Below are 17,229 nucleotides of genomic sequence, written 5' to 3' on the forward strand. Positions count from 1 at the left end.
ATATTGTTCATTTTGGCATTCAATCTGGAGTGTGGGTGCTTGTGCTTGTGTGTATTTCAGGTATTTAGTATGTTTAAAAAAATTATATATTTAAAGAATTGTATTTTTCTTGAGGAAGGTGCCAAAAAAAAATGTGCACAATAATGCATTTAGGATCAAGCAGAAAATTCTATCAACCATTTAATTTAGCAGTGAACTGAACAAACGCACTCACACTTATCAACCAACATCTGGCCTTCAGCAAATCAGTTAGACCAAATGTGTTTAACACAATAAATTCATATTAATGACCCAATCTGACCTGGCAGATTCAGCACCAAGCCGGCCGTAGAAAGAAATTTCCCGAGACATGAACAGAAAAGAGGAAAAGTTGTTCTTGACTCTATAGTCATAACTGTCTTAATATTTTAGGCCTAATTTAAAGGCATGGTTCACTTAAAAATGAAAGCTCAGTCAGTAATTACTTACCTTCATGTCATTCCAGTCTCATAAGAGTTTAGAATTTATCTTGTGAACACAAATTAAGATATTTTTGATATCTGAGAGCTCTCTGATCCTGCATAGACAGCAATGCAACCACCACATTTAAGACCCAGAAAGGTAGTGAGACATGATTAAATTACTTCATGTGACATCTCTGGTCAGCTGTAATTTTATGAAGCTACAAGAATATTTCTGTGGGCAAAAGAAATGAAAATAACAACTTTGTTCAACAATTTCTTCTCTGCCATGTCAGTGTCTGCTTAAAGGAATGCACATGTTTTTTTAATATTCTCTTTGTTTCATAAAATTAAGGTTGAAGATGTCACATGGACAATTTTAAGAATGTCCTTACCAAGGACATCATGAGAAAAAAAAAACACACTCTTGCTTTCAAAGCTGCACACTCTTTAAATATCACATTCGTATATTATCACCTTCAAAGTGTAGTTCTTCTGTGTGTTTGTCATAGGCATTCTTTCTTCTTTTCCCTTTGAGGACCAGTTCTAGGCGTATGCTCTGAATGCCCCTTCAGTTACAGAATTGCAGTCTCTCTAGTCGCTGCCTTCAGTACCAACAGTACTTACTCTATTGAGGAAAAACAAGTACCATTGGTATTTAAAATGTTTATATTGGCTTAGTTCCATAGTATTGCTTTTTGTTACATATTCCAGTCCTTACTGACTTTCAGGGCCTTGAGTGTGGTAGTTGCATTGCTGTTTATGCAGATTCAAAAAGCTCTCGAATTTCATTAAAAATATCTTTTTGTGTCCTGGTGAGTAATTCATGACAATTTTCATTTTTGGGTGAACTAAAACTTTAAGTTATGATACATATGCTATCATAAGTGTCTGATGGTTTTGGAAATGCCATTTTTAGGCTTTCAAATTGTATATTGTGTTTCCATTGCAGCTGCCACTCAAAACAGTGTCATGCATGTGAAGAGAACATGATGAGATTTCAAATGTATCTTCACACATTTCAGGTCATCTGTAACAGTTCAGAACATAGAGGTTTGATTGATACATATATTTCTTCTGAGACTAACCAGAATCATCTCTTTATATTTCTTAAATGAGACAGAAATGTTTCTTAATATGTTAGAGGGAAACTTTTAAAGACCGCATTTTTTTTGCTGCTGTGTTTGTGGTTTTGTCTTTCGGTGAGCCGTGTTACACAAGAACCCCAGAGTTCAGAACTGCCAGGACTAACCATGGAAATCCATTTTGGTTTGCATCATCCCTTGCTCTCGTTTGTATTATTTTATTTTTTTTCAACACTGAAGCATTGAGAGCTTTGCGCCAAAAGAAAAGTGGTTCTGAACACTGGAACCATACGCCTTGAGGTCTTTTGAGAAGGGAAAGATGATTTGGTTTAACAAGGAGCTTATTTGGCGTGTGTGTGCGCAGATGCTACGACTCAGTCGAGAATGCATCTGTCTGCCAAATTCCCATGGGAAACCCATCAAAAATGTATACAGATGGCATATGGACAAGTTAACCAATACAGCGTGTTTTTGGAGAGTATTTGATGTTTAAAAAAACTGCAAGGAGTTCACCGTAGCATTGGATTTCACACACCATGTTACACACATTTGACAGATCACCGTGCTCTTGACCATTACATAAGATCTACTAACCTTTCATTATAACAAACAAAGATTTTTTCATTAAAACTCATATACAGCGTAATTCCTTCAAAGAAAAAAAAAATATTTAAATGAGCAGTCGTTTCTTTTTTCATTGCTCTTTTTAAACCATTTTTAGAGCCTTCCAAATCAAAACCATGCTGGCATGCATGTAACTATAGAGACTAACGTTTGTTTTGCTGACTTTTTATGGTTTTGTGAGAGATGTTTATTTCGGTGATGTTTGTTGATGGAAATGTGTCTTTGTGCAAAGACCGTTGTGCTAAATGAAAGGAGCCTACTAAAAGAGTAAATCCAGAAACATTCTTAAAGTGGTAGTTATCATTTACTCACCCTCTTCACGTGTCTTTCTTCTTCTGAACACACAAGAAGATATTTTGAAGAATACCAAACAGTTGACAGTAGCCACTGACTTCTTATTTTTATCTTTGCATTTCCTTTGGTCATAGTTTGAGTGATGGACTAATTAGTCCTGGGACACAGACTTCCTGTGTGTGGGACTGTCCAGAACAGAGGAATTAGTGTTAGGCTTGTATTTCATGAGTAATATGTGTGAGCTGAATCACCAGATCAATATTCTGTGATGGAGTACAGTGATAAGACTGTTTAAGTTAATGGTCTCTGTGTTGTGATTTAGACAGTGTGTTGTTAGGCAGAATGATTCAACAATGGTTAAACATTAGAGAATTAATTATAAGTTGTCTGTGTTTTTTTTTTTTTTGAGGGTGCCGCTTCTTCTTACGGTAAATTTCCCCCTGTGATCGGAATGAGACTTGTGTTGATTTTTGGCCTTTGAACTACACTATATAACTATTTTCAAGGAGTAGTTTAGTCATCTCATCTTAAAGTAGCCCTCTGTATAGTTTATTCAATTTTGGATCATGTTCAACAGACTTGCAGTAAACACTATAATGCAATTTTTTAAATGTATTATTTTTTATTTTTAATAATCTTCCTAAAGGATTTGCATTGCTCACTATTTTTACTATATATATATATATATATATATATATATATATATATATATATATATATATATATATATGAACAATTAATACAGCCATTAACGAAGTAGAACAATTATTCATTTAATTGTAATTTATTATTCAAGTTGGTGGATTTGTTACAAAACAGGTGCTTTAATAGATCTAGCTTGTTGTATGGCAGTGGACCAGTTTACCCTAATTGTTAAACAACCAACTTGTCAATTTGTTAATTGAAAGTAGAAGAATTTCGATCAGGGGTGAGGAACGTTGATCCTGGAGGGCCAGGAGTTTAGCTACAAACTTGAAAAACCATGGAATAAAATACCTATCTGCATCCTGAAGACCATAATTAGCTGGTTCAGGTGTGTTTGATTAGGGTTGGAGCTAAACTCTGCAGGTACAGCAGCCCTCCAGTATCATTGCTCTCCAACCCTGATTTAGATGCAGCTTCACTCAAAATAGTGTTTCACGCTTTAAAGCGCTGCCACTAAAATATCAAAGCCATCCTTAAACTACAAAGACAGCTACAATCGAGCAACTATAAGCAGCAATCACCTCATTACCTCATCTCGTCTTTCCATCTGTCCTCTTCTTTTCTTCACTCTCCACTCCTCACCTGTCTGGTCTCTCTCTGCTGGATCACATGGCACGAGGTGAACAAATGGAAAGAGTGATTTCATGAGGAATGCTGGCGATGCTCAGTGTCGAAATCAAGAGGATTAAAAAAAGATTTCTGACAAGCCCTCTCTGCCTTTACAACCTAATAAAGCTTCAGCGGAGCGGACACGAAACAGAGACGCCGCAGTGTGAGCGCACGTCTGTCACGCTGTGTGTGAGCGTGTACTTGTACTCATATGTTTAAGCTAACGAAAGATGTTACTAGAGGCTGTTTATTAATTTTAATACAATGAACCTCCAAATCCAATCTGTAAATGAAGCAGCCTGGACAAGATTAATGTAATCATCCATTGTACTGTGTTCATGTGAATGTGGTTTTGTGTTTAGTAAAGATGTTTATGGGTGAATTGCAGTGCCACAAGCAGTTTTTTTTTTGTCCAGAAAATATTTCCGCTGCGGTTCAAATATAATCACAGATTCACACAGCCCTAATGGCATTGCAATCTCACCAAGTCTGACACATATTTTGATCGATGACAGAACTTTTGTTGTCTGCATAGTACAGTTGGGGTTTTTAAAGGTATAATAATGAGTAGTGCTCACCGCCAGACACTTTTTATAACTCACACACCCACTTCCTGTCTGAACTCACTCACTTAAGCTCCTGCTCCCATACTCCCTCGCTCACACAATATTTAATACTAACTTAAAGGCCCTTTTCAGCCTCTCACCCATAGAGCTGTATGTCTATATATTGATACCGATACTGAGACTCTAATATTGATCCTGAACTTTTTGTTTTCAAAAGCAAAACCAAAAGTCCATTTTAACATGATTACTTCACTCATTATCAAGCAGCTCTCTAAATAAAGTGCTCTGTGACCGGAAAGAGCTAGAAATGAGTTGCTGTATATAACAAAACAGATGCCATTTCCCACTAGGTTTATAAATAGCCAGTTTTCAATAACCTTTTTCAATATGTTGTCTTTCACATCAAATTCTTACATTGTTTCAATTAATTCGTTTAGAATAATAAGAAACTATAAAGCTCAGAAATCAATATTAAACTCAATCTTTCCAATACGAAAGAGCAGGAAGCAGCATTAGATGTATTTACACAGACTGTTTGATGAAGCTGACAGGTGCTATAAAATGCATTTTTTACATTTTGAACATACAAATAAGAATGATGGGAAAATGCAATAATACTTTTAAATATGAAACCAAAACACCAGTAATGGACATTTAGCCATTCATTCATCCAATTCATTCAAACAGCTAATTCATTCAGAAACATCTTTATGAATGGGTCACTGAATCATTGACTCACTCATTTATTCATTCTGATTTGTTCAAAAATGTGGATTGATAGTTTGCCCATTAAAAAAATAGTAATTTAATGCCAACATCCTGATTGCGCTTTCATTTTATTTGGGTGCAAAAGTTAGTAATAAAAATGATTTGCAATGCTGAAATTTGTTTGATTAAAAATACAGTTTTAAAATATTACATACTCTATTTAATATTACAGTTTAAAATAATTGTTTCCTGTTTTAATATATCTAAAAATTTAATTTATTCCTGTTATGGATAGCTGAATTCTCAAATATGATTCTCCAGAAATCATTCTTTTTGGCTGGTTTGATGCTCAAGAAACATTATTATCATCAAAGTAATGTAATTGTTATTATCAGTGTTTAAAACAGCTATGCTGCTTCATATTTTTGTGGAAATCACTCTTTTGCTCACTCATTAATGTACTCATTCACTCGCTGACTCTCTCATTCAGTCTCACCTTTATTCACCTACTTAATCAATCCCTGATTGCCCAGGCCCACATCTATTCAAACACTCACTCATGGTATCACTCTGTCGCTCAGCTACTCATTCATTGGCTCACTCACTCAGTCTTTCCTTGAATGTGTCTTTGAGTTGGTCTGACGTCCCCCTCTTTATTCCCCCTCCCTCTCTCATGCTTTCTCTGATGAATCGTTATAATCTATAGCAGATGGTCTGGCTCAAATGATCCTGTTGTAGCCAACGGCTACGGATTGTGTGGCCTCCTCCTTTTCTCCCTCTCCGTATCTCTCTCTTTCTTCCTTGTACTCTAAAATGCCTGCAAATGTAGCCTTAAACCGTTGACTTGTTGCTCTAACAGTTATATCTTTAGTCTATGGGTCTTCTCTCATATTATGATTTACAGTCACCAAATCCTCCAGCAAAATTGTTTTCTTCAGCACTATGATAGAAATACCACTAAGCTCTTAAAACGTCCCCACATGATCACCTGAGCACGTTCCACTGCATATTTAGCCTTGACTGGATCCAGGTTTTAGGGCTCCACAGAGGCTTCAACCATTGCCTAGCTTTTTCCAGAGATCCGGAGGACGTCCGACAACTGGCTGACCCCCTGAGCACCTCTCTGGGTTTCTCCTCTGACCACGCACAGCTCCTAGGCAGATGTTATACAGCCTCAGGCTCACCAAAGTCAGCCCAGTCTCACCTCATGAATGTAGGGATATTTATGAACACACGCATACACTTATTTTACATGTTTCACATGCTAATGATTCTAATTAAAGCCCCCTTACTTGAAATCTGTGAAAGGTGTTAACTTTTTAATCGACCTGAATCCTTTTTGATTAAACAATTTAGTGAGGAAAATGATTCATAAGTGTGACAGACTGGTCAAAACGAGACTATTTTCGCCAACACAATTGGTTTATCTCTGTTTATGCACAGTGTCAGTGTTTGCGGACAGGACCTTTTCACATGGTTTTGCCGTGATCCAGAAAAGCCAGTGTAAAAGCAATCACAGACACAGTGGCATATAGTGAACCTAAATGTAGCTTTCTAATGTGGGCCTGATTGTGATTTTGTGAGAATCTGATGGTTAGCACTCCTACGCAGTAATCCAGGCTTACTTGGGTAACACAGATCTGGCTTGCAATATTTCCTGTTCCTGTCTCATTTCCAGGTTTTTGATGGAACAGGGTTCTACATTTTCATTGACTTCGCGAGTACATTATTCTTTGTCTACAGAAGCAGCTGCTCTAAATTACAGCCCAACCTTTCCATAGACTATGTAATTACAGAGCCTGTGAATAGAACGGGAGAGACCAAAAACCTACATTTACTTTTCACCATTTATCTTCTGTGTTAAGCTTTTACTACACTCCTCTGCGTTCTTAAATTTAGCCCAGTCAGGCTTTATTTAGATTGAGCAGTTCTTTAAATATACCCGTGTGCTGTGCCATTAACCAGCATACCTCAAGAAACCAATAGCAGCATGTTTCATATTGTGTGTAACAGGGTTTGGTCTCAATCAGAGAGAATGTGTTAGGAGAAGTTTAGCAGGCCATTCCCAACATGTGCTCTTGGGTATGTTGTGTGTGAGGGAGAAAGAGAGGCATTATGTGAATAAGAAGTTTTTAAAGACACAGACCATCAAAAATGTTACAACAAGCTTGAGTATTTACTCATTACTTTTACTTACCAGAAGAATAGTTATATAACAAATGAGACATTGAAAAGCTTTGTGGCTGCTTTTTGAGAGAACAGACCACTATTTAACTGCTCTTTTAACACTTGGGAAATTCTGGCTTGTTCTCTTTGCATAAATGAAATATAGACTTCATTGTATTGCTAGCGCTCAGTTTTTCCTTTGGTTAGTCAGTGGGTTATTCATAAAAGTCAGGCATCAAGGGTAATGTCCCTAAAGTATAGACACAGTACTTATTTATCACACTATTGACACTTCAGATTGCCTTCTATTGCCTTTTTAAGGTAAAGCTGTGAACTGTGATATATAGGCCTAAGTTAAAATATGTCATAATAATAATTAAAATAAGTTATATGTTAAAGCAGACAATCTGAACCTCTGAAACGTTATGAAAGTGGCAGATGTAGAAATTACGTCTAATTAATTCTTTTAAATTCAATATTTGTTTATTTGAGTGTTTGAATAGGTGTGCTATCGAATAGACTACTAGCTTTTTTATTAATTATTCAATGAGCTGTCAATTATTTAAATAATTGTGGACAGGAAAGTATGCATAAAATCATGAAAAGTAAAGACATTTATAATGTTTTACAGTATTTCGAATTTTAAATAAATGTTGTTCTTTTCAACTTTCTATTCATCAAAGAATTCTGAAAAAAAAATCTATATACACAAAAATACTGAACAGCAACGTTGTGTTCTATTTTTTACATTTATAGTATTAATAATGTCCCTGAGCAGAAATCTAATGGTGCATGCACACTAAAGACGAAGCAAATATTTTCATTGCCTTACTCGCTATAGATTCCTCGCAGGATGTTTTTCATGCCTCACACACAGATAAAAACATAAAAAACTTTTTCTGCTACATCAAGTAAGCTCTTCCCTGATTGGTTTGCGTGACATTTTTAACTTCACCCAGGTGTGTTCGTATCTTTAGACTGACTTTGTATTTGATCAAATATTTAGCTTTTGCTGTGCACACATATTTAAGAAGTTAATGAAAATGCAGCTTTTTGCCTGATAAATATAAATCACACATTAAATAAGAAATTAGACATTTAAATAATATTTCATTATATGCTTTATTTTTGATTAAATAGCCTTTGTGAGGATAAAAAAACGTACAAATCTTACCAACCCTAAACTTTTGAATGGTAGTGTTAATAGTAGGGCTACTAATTATATATCTTTATGTTAAATTGCATGTGTTTGTTTTAAATAATATTTATGAGCTAAGCCTTTGCCATGTGTTGATGTTACAGCCAACACATCTGTGTATGGTCCCCAACAAACGGTGACTCGGATAGAGAGTGAAGTGTGAGAAAGTTTGGCACCCACGTGAAGCTTTCAGGGGAACTTTGAAAAAGACCCAAATAGAGCAAAGCTGTGAAGTTGTTTTCTATTAACTTCTGGCAATTTCTGGTAGAAGACGCATCATATTTTAACAAAAGACAAGAGAGGCGGCTAAAATGAGAAGCTACTTTACTCAATTGTTGGTGACTTTTGAAAAGTTTCAGCCATTTTAAAGCAAATCATCAGGGCTCAACCCAGTTTATATGCCTTATGGTCCCCTATTGTTGTCCAGAACCGTCAGTTTCATCTAGAAAAGCTGATCCATATTTACATTACTGCCATTCTCTACATTCTTCTAAGCGACAACGCAGAGGCTTGTATACGCTTGGAATTACGCGTCGTCCAATCAGGAGAGAATCTGATGCACCAGTTGGCAAATTTGACCGTGTAAACCATTCCATCAGCATGACAGGGATGAGTGTTTGCTGCTTAATTATGAACACATGTCACTCAGGCTCTCTGATTAGACCTGATGTGTGATTACACAACCTGCTGCCATCTGATAGGCCGGTGAGAATGATGTCATGGCAGCTGCCAAATACCCCAAGCAACCCCCAAAAATCGAAGGTTACGTAACATCTAGCCAAGGTTTAACCCCTGCGATGAATCCAGTTCTCAGTTGCTATAAAAGATATAACTCGAGGACTCCGTCCAAACCTGTACAAGCTTGTGGTTTGTTTCTCATAAAAGCCTCTGCTTAATCGCCTACCTGCATTTTTGCATGTATTTTAAGTGTAATTTTGCTCTCTCTGTTTCTTTAGATAGATTAGAAAGGGAGCTCCTCCAATACTGCATGCTCTTTTGCAAGCCCTTTGTTGTTAATAAAGTGTTGGAGTGCTTTCACGCTTCTCTGGCAAGTGCAGAGCGCTGCAGGGCAGGGGGGAGCCGCAAACACCAAGCCAACCCCATCTGTGTTCATTTGACTGGTGAGAGAGAAAGAGACTTGCTGATGGAGCTGTAAAAATTACCTGCTTTTTTTAGTAATGAGATTTTGGCCTAGAGAGAGAAAGCGAGACGGCTGTAGACTCTGCAAGAGAAGCTAAAGCGAGTGAAAGTGAAAAGCTTTGGGGAGCGCAGAAGAGAACCACACCCATAGCTGCTTCTCTCTGCTCATCACAGTCTGTCTTGTCCCTGTCAGTATGGTTCAAACTTTCCATCTGCTCGAACTTAGACTTTTAACTTGTTGAATATTGTATTATGACACTGAGCAGACCGCAAAGTTTTACTTCGAAATTGCTAATTAATTGGTGTGTGTTTTTTTGTTGTTGCTTTTTTTTTATCTACACTTATAGCTTTGCAGAAAACCCTGAAAAATAGAGTAAAACCTGCTTGAATTATCTGTGGTGTCCTTGCAATTATACTGATAACCACAATAATAACACAACGATAAATAAAATAAAAAATAGCTATTTAAATAAAACCTAAACTCAAATGTGATTGTGTCATGTAGGAACTTCAGAAAGCGTTCAGGAATTAATTTTATTTATTCATTAAGTTAATTGATTGATATTTCCCTGTATAAATTGTTAGTATTTAAATATAAAGTCTTGTCTTGTCAAGTTTTTGCTGAAGCATTTTTAAACAGTTTTTAATTTGAGATGATTTAAGATGTATAAGATTAATGCATCTTAATGCATTATTTAATAATATATACGTGTCCTTTTTTATTAATTTATTTTAATAAATTTCATTCGTCTGTTTCTCTGTTTGTTTCTCTTATATAAAATAATACAAAAATATTAGGGGTGTGTTTGTGTGTGTGAGCTTAATTATATTTCAATCACACACATTTCACTCTCTTTTGTTTCAGTCATATCAGTACTGAAAAAAAATAAATATGAAGCACCAGGTTTCTATCTCCTCACAGTCAGGGTTAATATAGTTAAAACAAAAATGACAATAAAAACCTTAAGAAATATTACCTTACTTTACTTATCAAAACTTTAACAAAAAATTACAATTATTTAAAGAAAATTAAAAAAATAATAATATAATAATAATAATAATAATAATAATAGTATATTAAAACTGATATTACAAGTGATATAACACTGCATCAGTAAGTGGCCAAATTTCGTTTGTCATACTGAGTGTAACATCATCTTTATTTCTGCTGTCAAACGTAGCCACAACTGGTTCACATTTCGAATGTTCACAGTTAGTATGTTCTTCCTCTCAATTCTTTCCCCTTTTAAAGAATCACCAGTTAGACTGGATGATTTCCTAGAGGTAGTTTCCAAGCTGTTTCCAAAACATAATTCATCTGCTCTACCAGCTTCTTTCCATTCCTGTCTAGAATATATTACTGTTCTTTACTCCATCCCAATATAGACTGGATGTTCTGGGAATCTGACTTTTAACAAGAGATGAAAAGGGTTCTTGTTTCTGAATATATACATATATTCCACATTTACTGGAAAGGACTGTGCGTTTTCAAATGTCACCTATGTTTACCAATATTGCACCACTGATACTGTGCACCTTATTTCGGACTGAGTGAGTCTGAGAAGGACTTGTTTCATTCTTAATTGTGTTGTTTCCTGTCTTTCAGAATAAAGAACAGCAATTAAAGGACTTAAACCAAAGTAATAAAGTGTTCCTGTACTGTGCCTTCCTGGACTATAGGTGGGTCTCGCAGCTTCAAATATATATATTTATACACACAGATGTTGATTTCTTATTTACAATTCTGTGTTTGTATCAGTATAGCAATTATATAGCTAAAACTTCCAAGGTTGCAACTTTCTTGAACTATTATAATCTGTTGTGTACTTAATATACTGATACTTAATACTTAATATACTGAAAATATACTGATAACTAGGTCTGGGTGTCGAGTTTGATACTTTTTGTTACTTTACCAAATTATCTTGACCGAAAAACATCAACACTAAGGGGTTAATCTTATCGACATCAGTGAGCCAATAAGCCTGCGGCACTAGACGGTGTGTTCGACTAGAAGTGGCGCAGCGCAGATTGAAAAATGTATGTCTGCACTCTCTAGGTCTTGCGGGAACCATATGCATTTGAAAATGAGCACGCACTGGTGTAAAGGTAGCATAACAGATGTATAAACTGAAAACCATATGAACTTTATTAAAACTATTTGCACTGGTTTGTTGTGTTGGATAGACTTAGTAGTGCAGTGGCTTGGGAGATGTGGCTTTGAGTCTGTATAAATGTCAACAAGCTAAAAACAATGTTTTTTGAGCGAATGTAATGTTGGTAAAAAAGGTATCTTTTTTCTATTTTATTTTGTATTTTTTTTAAAAATCATAAAAACTTAATGCACCCTATGAAAAGTACTTTAATATAGAAGTGTTATCCAATTAACGGTTTTATTATAGCTTATTTACATGCTGTTTCTGTTAAAACCTCTAAAAATTCAGCACATGTTTACATTTTTGGATATTTTTATGATATCTTTCACTTCATTTATGGTCTTTTATGTTTCTCTTTGAGTGTGCCCCAAATTTTATGTTCAGATATATTTATGCAGTCCTTCCTGTATATTCTTTCTCTCCCATCTATCTCTCTCCATCTGTCATTTTAAGTGTCTCATTTTCACATTTCCTGTTAAAGCTTGTCAGGAAGTGCTGTAATATATCAATGTGCGTGTCTTATATTTATGTCCCACTGTTATCCCATTACGTACGTACAGGCCAGAAATAGGTTACATTAGTAATATTTAGCACATATACAGTACATTGTGATATCCAGTGATTTAAGATTGATTAAATAGCAGATCACAATCTCTTAATCAATCTGATTGACTGTTTGAAGAATAGAATTTGCAGTCTTTTCATTTTTCTTCCAGTCCAGTCAAATCTTTGCCTTCCAATTCATCATTCAACTATGTCATTTGGAAATTATGAAAGTCTGTTTTTAATAAAAAGCTGTTTTATACCATAATAGTTATCCCCGAAAAATCACTTAAATCCAACAAACGAAGCCAATTCTTAGGTTCATGTGAAAAATGTGAATAATTTGAAATGGAGCATGTTTGATTTGGATTGAGACTCTCTTGTCTTCTCTCTTTCTCTCTCATATTCTTTTTTTCATATTCTTTCGTTCACTCTTTCTCCCATGTGGGCATTTAATAAATGACTGCATCTATAATGGAATGATGGAAGTTGGAATGTTTGCTCTCTCTGAGATTAATGGGTTCTCGCGTTAGTTTTGATTTAGTTTAGATCTGATTTGATTAATAACTCGCTGGTAATTCCATTAACGACGGGCGAGGGTGTGAATGTGTACGGTTTCAATATAAACAATGAATAACTCCAGCAACTGTAATGCTCAATTAAACCTGTATGCATGTGTGTGTTTCAGCTCAAAGGAGGGTGTGTGGTCCAATGAGGGGTGTGTGAGAGCTGATGGAAATCTGTCCTTCTCTATTTGCCTGTGTAATCATCTGACAAACTTCGCCATCCTTATGCAAGTGGTTCCCATGGAGGTGAGGCACTCTCTGTTGTCTGGTGCTAGCTTTATTTTGTGCTATAGGTCAATTACCATTTGTCTTGCTTGCTTTGGCAAAATAATAAGTTGATGCAAATAATTCAAGAACTTTGCAGCCCGTCGTGTGTGGTTGTAGGTTTTACTCAATTCTGTCTACATCCTCCATGGAAGATTAAATTGATTAGTGTGACAGTTTGGTGATACATGATATTATTTAAAATAAATGCTATCCTGTTAGATCAGAAAAATCAGTGACACTTTATTTTAGGGTTTCTTAACAAGTTGCTTTTTAGCATGCATATTAGGAATTTATTGAGGGGAAAATTTGTAGTTAATAGTGAATAAGAGTTCCCTATACTTAAGAGTTACTAACAAATCTTATCAATCTTATTTATTTATTTATTTATTTATTTATTTTTTACAGTTCTGCTAATTACATTCTTGGGAATAACACATTTTACCTCTTTACTGTACTATTTAGTTGCTTTCATTATTATTAATTCTGCAAAGTTTCACTATGAAAGCCCCATTTATTTTCAATTTTAGTTTCAATAAAAGGCAAGCATTCAGCACCAAAAAACACATTTTAGGATCTCTGTGATTTTCTCCATTCCTTCTGTTATGACTGCAAGAACACATTCAATCTGAATGGCTCATGCTGTTTATATGTAATTTTGATGCAAAAAAAAGTGAACTAAATTCTGATTTATAGAGAGATGTATAATTAATATCCCTGCATATTCACTTTTTTGCATAAGACAATTTCTTTGAAATAGAAACCTAGAAATAGAAATAGTCATCACCTTCACTTTTCATCAGTTTAATGCATCTATTTAGTATGTAAATATATTTCTAGGTATGTAAAAACCTTACTGACCTCGCACTTGAACAGTAGTATAACTCTAACCTATTTTAAAAATGTACCATACTTCTTGTGAGGTTTTTTTAAGGTTACAAAGCCCCATGCAACATTATACTAATCAAAAAACAACTTATTTACTCATTCAGTCTGACTAGATATGCTTATCTAATATCTAATCTAGTATACGTCAAGAAATATGCACATATAACACAAATCTGGCAGCAAACCATTAACGTTAGTGGAATTTTTCAAGATTCCTTGATTGAGCATGTAGGTCATTTCCCAGCAGGGATCTCTAAAAACACCAAGGCACTGCGATGAATGCGATGCTAACTGCGTTTCTCGTCTACAGCGAGCCAACTGCATGCAGGGCTTGAGGTTTTGATTGGCCGAGACTCTCAGTAAATCAGCAGCACAGCTTTAAGCAAGAAGACAATTTGGACGTAGTTAAGACACTTCTCCAAGGGTGACGTGCTGGATTTTGTTTCGGGTTCATTCGAAACCCGTCGTTGTGTGTGAAAGCGTCTCAAGAGAGGCCGCTAGTCACAGGCCGCCAGTGCGGGTTGAAGACTGCCGACTCTTTTTGGGCGGACAGATGGGTTGTCATTTGTCAGAGAAAGCTTGTAAATAACATCTGCCTTTGAAATACTGAACGGCAGGCACAGCTTGATATTTTGGTAACCCTTGTCCTGTTGATTTATTTAAAGAGAGCTGAAGAGCGAATTTAACTCAGGCTAAAGACCCTGTCAGCAACAACTACTCGCAAAGTAGGGACATGTTTGTGAAGATGGGAGACATATTGCTTCACACGAAGGCAGATTGCCATTTCGAGATCGGCGCACGAGCCAAACCGAGGTGCCCAGGTGCAGCTTGGATCTTCCGCGTCTATCATCTGCATGTGTTTGTTGAGAAAATCTGTCCTCACTCAGTCATGTAATCATCTCCTCTGGAGCTTTGATGCTAATGCCCGCCTCTGCCGGGGCCTCAGTTAGCGGCTCACCTCAATACTTCAAGCCTGGAGGAGATCGTGCTTTCTCCACCGCTCCGCAGATCCTTGATATTCTCGGCCCACGATAATCACAAGGCAGGAAATGAAGTTAATGTACGATCGAACCCACGCACGGAAATAGAATTATGGGGAAAAACTACTGCCGATGGGTCAGGCGTGCAGATGCAACACTGAGTACCAATTACTGGCACCGGGTCAGAGGAGCCGTAACAATGCAGCACTATATCCTGACGGATGTTCGGGAATAAATCTGTTCACTCCTTTCCAGCAGATGCTTAAAGTGCCGAAGCATGGGAATCTTTCCACCTGTAGTGTTAGTAAAGGGTTTTTGTTCCAAATTCAGTGATGTTTCCTTTTTTATCGCTTTTTTACACTTTGTTTACTTAAAAAAATCACATTGTTTTGTCAAGTTTCGAAAAACATTTGTTTTATTATCAAAGTTGAAAATAGTTGAATAATATGTTAATGAAAACTGCTATAGATTTTGTTTCAGGATTTGTTCAATTGAATTTTCAAAATCTAATTTTTTTATTAATTTAAATTTTATAAAATTTCAAATGTTTTTTACTCACTTTTTTCTAATGTAAATTTCTTTTTATTTTATCAATGACTCAATCTGTCGAACAGTAGTGTACGACAAGTTCTAGAAAATTTAAATATCGGTGGTGATAATAATTATTATTTTTATTTGCAGTGTGACTTTCTAATGCTAAAAACATAACAAAAAAATGTAACTTATATCTCTGCCATACAATTGAGCTTACTTTGATAGAGGATAAGTTTATCAAAAGGAAGAGATGAGAGAGCAATCTGTTTCCCAAAGATGTGTTGCCCAGTTTCCATGTCTCTGCCATGGGTATTTCCAGTTTTCAAATGACAGCAGCAGTTTACAGAGTTCAGTCACTCACACAGAAGAAATAACACAGCCGGTCACTTAACGGATTACAGGGTCAAACAATCAATCAAAGAAGTAGGGAAGAAACCTTAATGTTGTTGTGAATAGGGTAGGGGTTAAAAAACAGAAATATAGCAAAATATATGAGAAATGCACAAATGTTTATTTACCATAGTTATCCTAAATCACGTGTGACCGAAAGGTTAATATGTCTGTAAAAAACATCATATAGCATATAGATTGCCATACGCCTATATATAATAAGCCTATTATACAGATGCTTACTTTTTTTTTCTTTGTGAACCCTGAAGGTTAAGAAATGTATTCAAGATACTAATAAAGGTAAAGTAATGTTTATTATAGCCAAATAACTCATGAAATAGTTCTCTGAATTTACGCTGAGATTTACCATGGACTGACATCTTTTAAACTGACTTTAAAAAGAATAAAATAAGAATAATACAGAGATATTCGTTTGCATAAAGCAAGACTAGGGCCATTACTGTTCATCTTTTATTAATTGTCAATTTAACAAGTCTGCGAATAGTTATTTCTGTTTATGAAAAAAAAAACTTGTTCCAAGAAATGACTTGATTGATTGTCAGACTCCTGCAGGTTTGTTCTGATGAAATGATCTTGAAATCGCCAAGTCATTTAAAATTTTGCAAACATCAATCCCTGTGCAGCTGGTCATCGGTAACCCTTGACTTTACAATCAGTGGACTGTTGCTGTGGTATTCAGTGTTTTTATTTGTAGTAACATCAGGGGTTTGTAATGCCTCTTCAGTGCTATACACAGACCGATGTTCATCATCTCATCGCTGTCATGTTTGTCTCCTCCTCAGCTCTCAAAGGCACACAGGGTGGCGCTGTCCACCATTAGCTACATCGGCTGCTCTATCTCTATTTTCTGCCTGGCAATTACACTGGTCACCTTTGCTGTCCTGTCGTAAGTATCCCACAATGCTCTGTGAACATGATTTCAATCTGCGCTTTAAAGATGGTCAAAAATGTTTAATTCACATTAATTCAGCTTCTAATTTTCTTTTTGATTCATTAAATAGAATAATTTGCAATTTCAATTAAATGAACACTAAACGTTTCTGCATCATTGCTATTTAAAAAATGTGTATATTTTTTCTGTGCGTACAGGTCGGTTAGCACCATCCGTAATCAGCGATACCACATTCATGCAAATTTGGCATTTGCAATCTTAGTTGCTCAGATCCTTCTGCTCATCAGTTTCCGTTTCAATCCCAGCACGGTGAGTCTACCACAGGTTCATCTTAAAGGGTTACTCCACCCCAGAATTAAAACTTTGTCATTAATCACTCCCATGTTGTTCCAAACTCATTAGACATGTGGTATTCGGTAATGCGATATATCATGATAATGAATATGCGTGGTATTGTTAT

General features: G+C 35.8%; 1 protein-coding gene across 2 annotated transcripts in view; it reads left to right on the plus strand.

Moving 5' to 3' along the window:
• adgrd1 (adhesion G protein-coupled receptor D1) overlaps window positions 1-17,229 on the plus strand; it is a 42,279-nt gene that overhangs the window by 18,057 nt on the left and 6,993 nt on the right. For both annotated transcript variants that reach the window (XM_043246614.1, XM_043246616.1), the window contains 4 exons: window positions 11,142-11,215; window positions 12,923-13,046; window positions 16,660-16,763; window positions 16,967-17,078. In XM_043246614.1, coding sequence (XP_043102549.1) covers window positions 11,142-11,215; window positions 12,923-13,046; window positions 16,660-16,763; window positions 16,967-17,078 — 414 coding nt within the window. The remainder of the gene's footprint in view (window positions 1-11,141; window positions 11,216-12,922; window positions 13,047-16,659; window positions 16,764-16,966; window positions 17,079-17,229) is intronic.

The sequence above is a fragment of the Puntigrus tetrazona genome, chromosome 8 (assembly GCF_018831695.1).
Source record: "Puntigrus tetrazona isolate hp1 chromosome 8, ASM1883169v1, whole genome shotgun sequence".
Classification (NCBI taxonomy): Eukaryota; Metazoa; Chordata; class Actinopteri; order Cypriniformes; family Cyprinidae; genus Puntigrus; species Puntigrus tetrazona.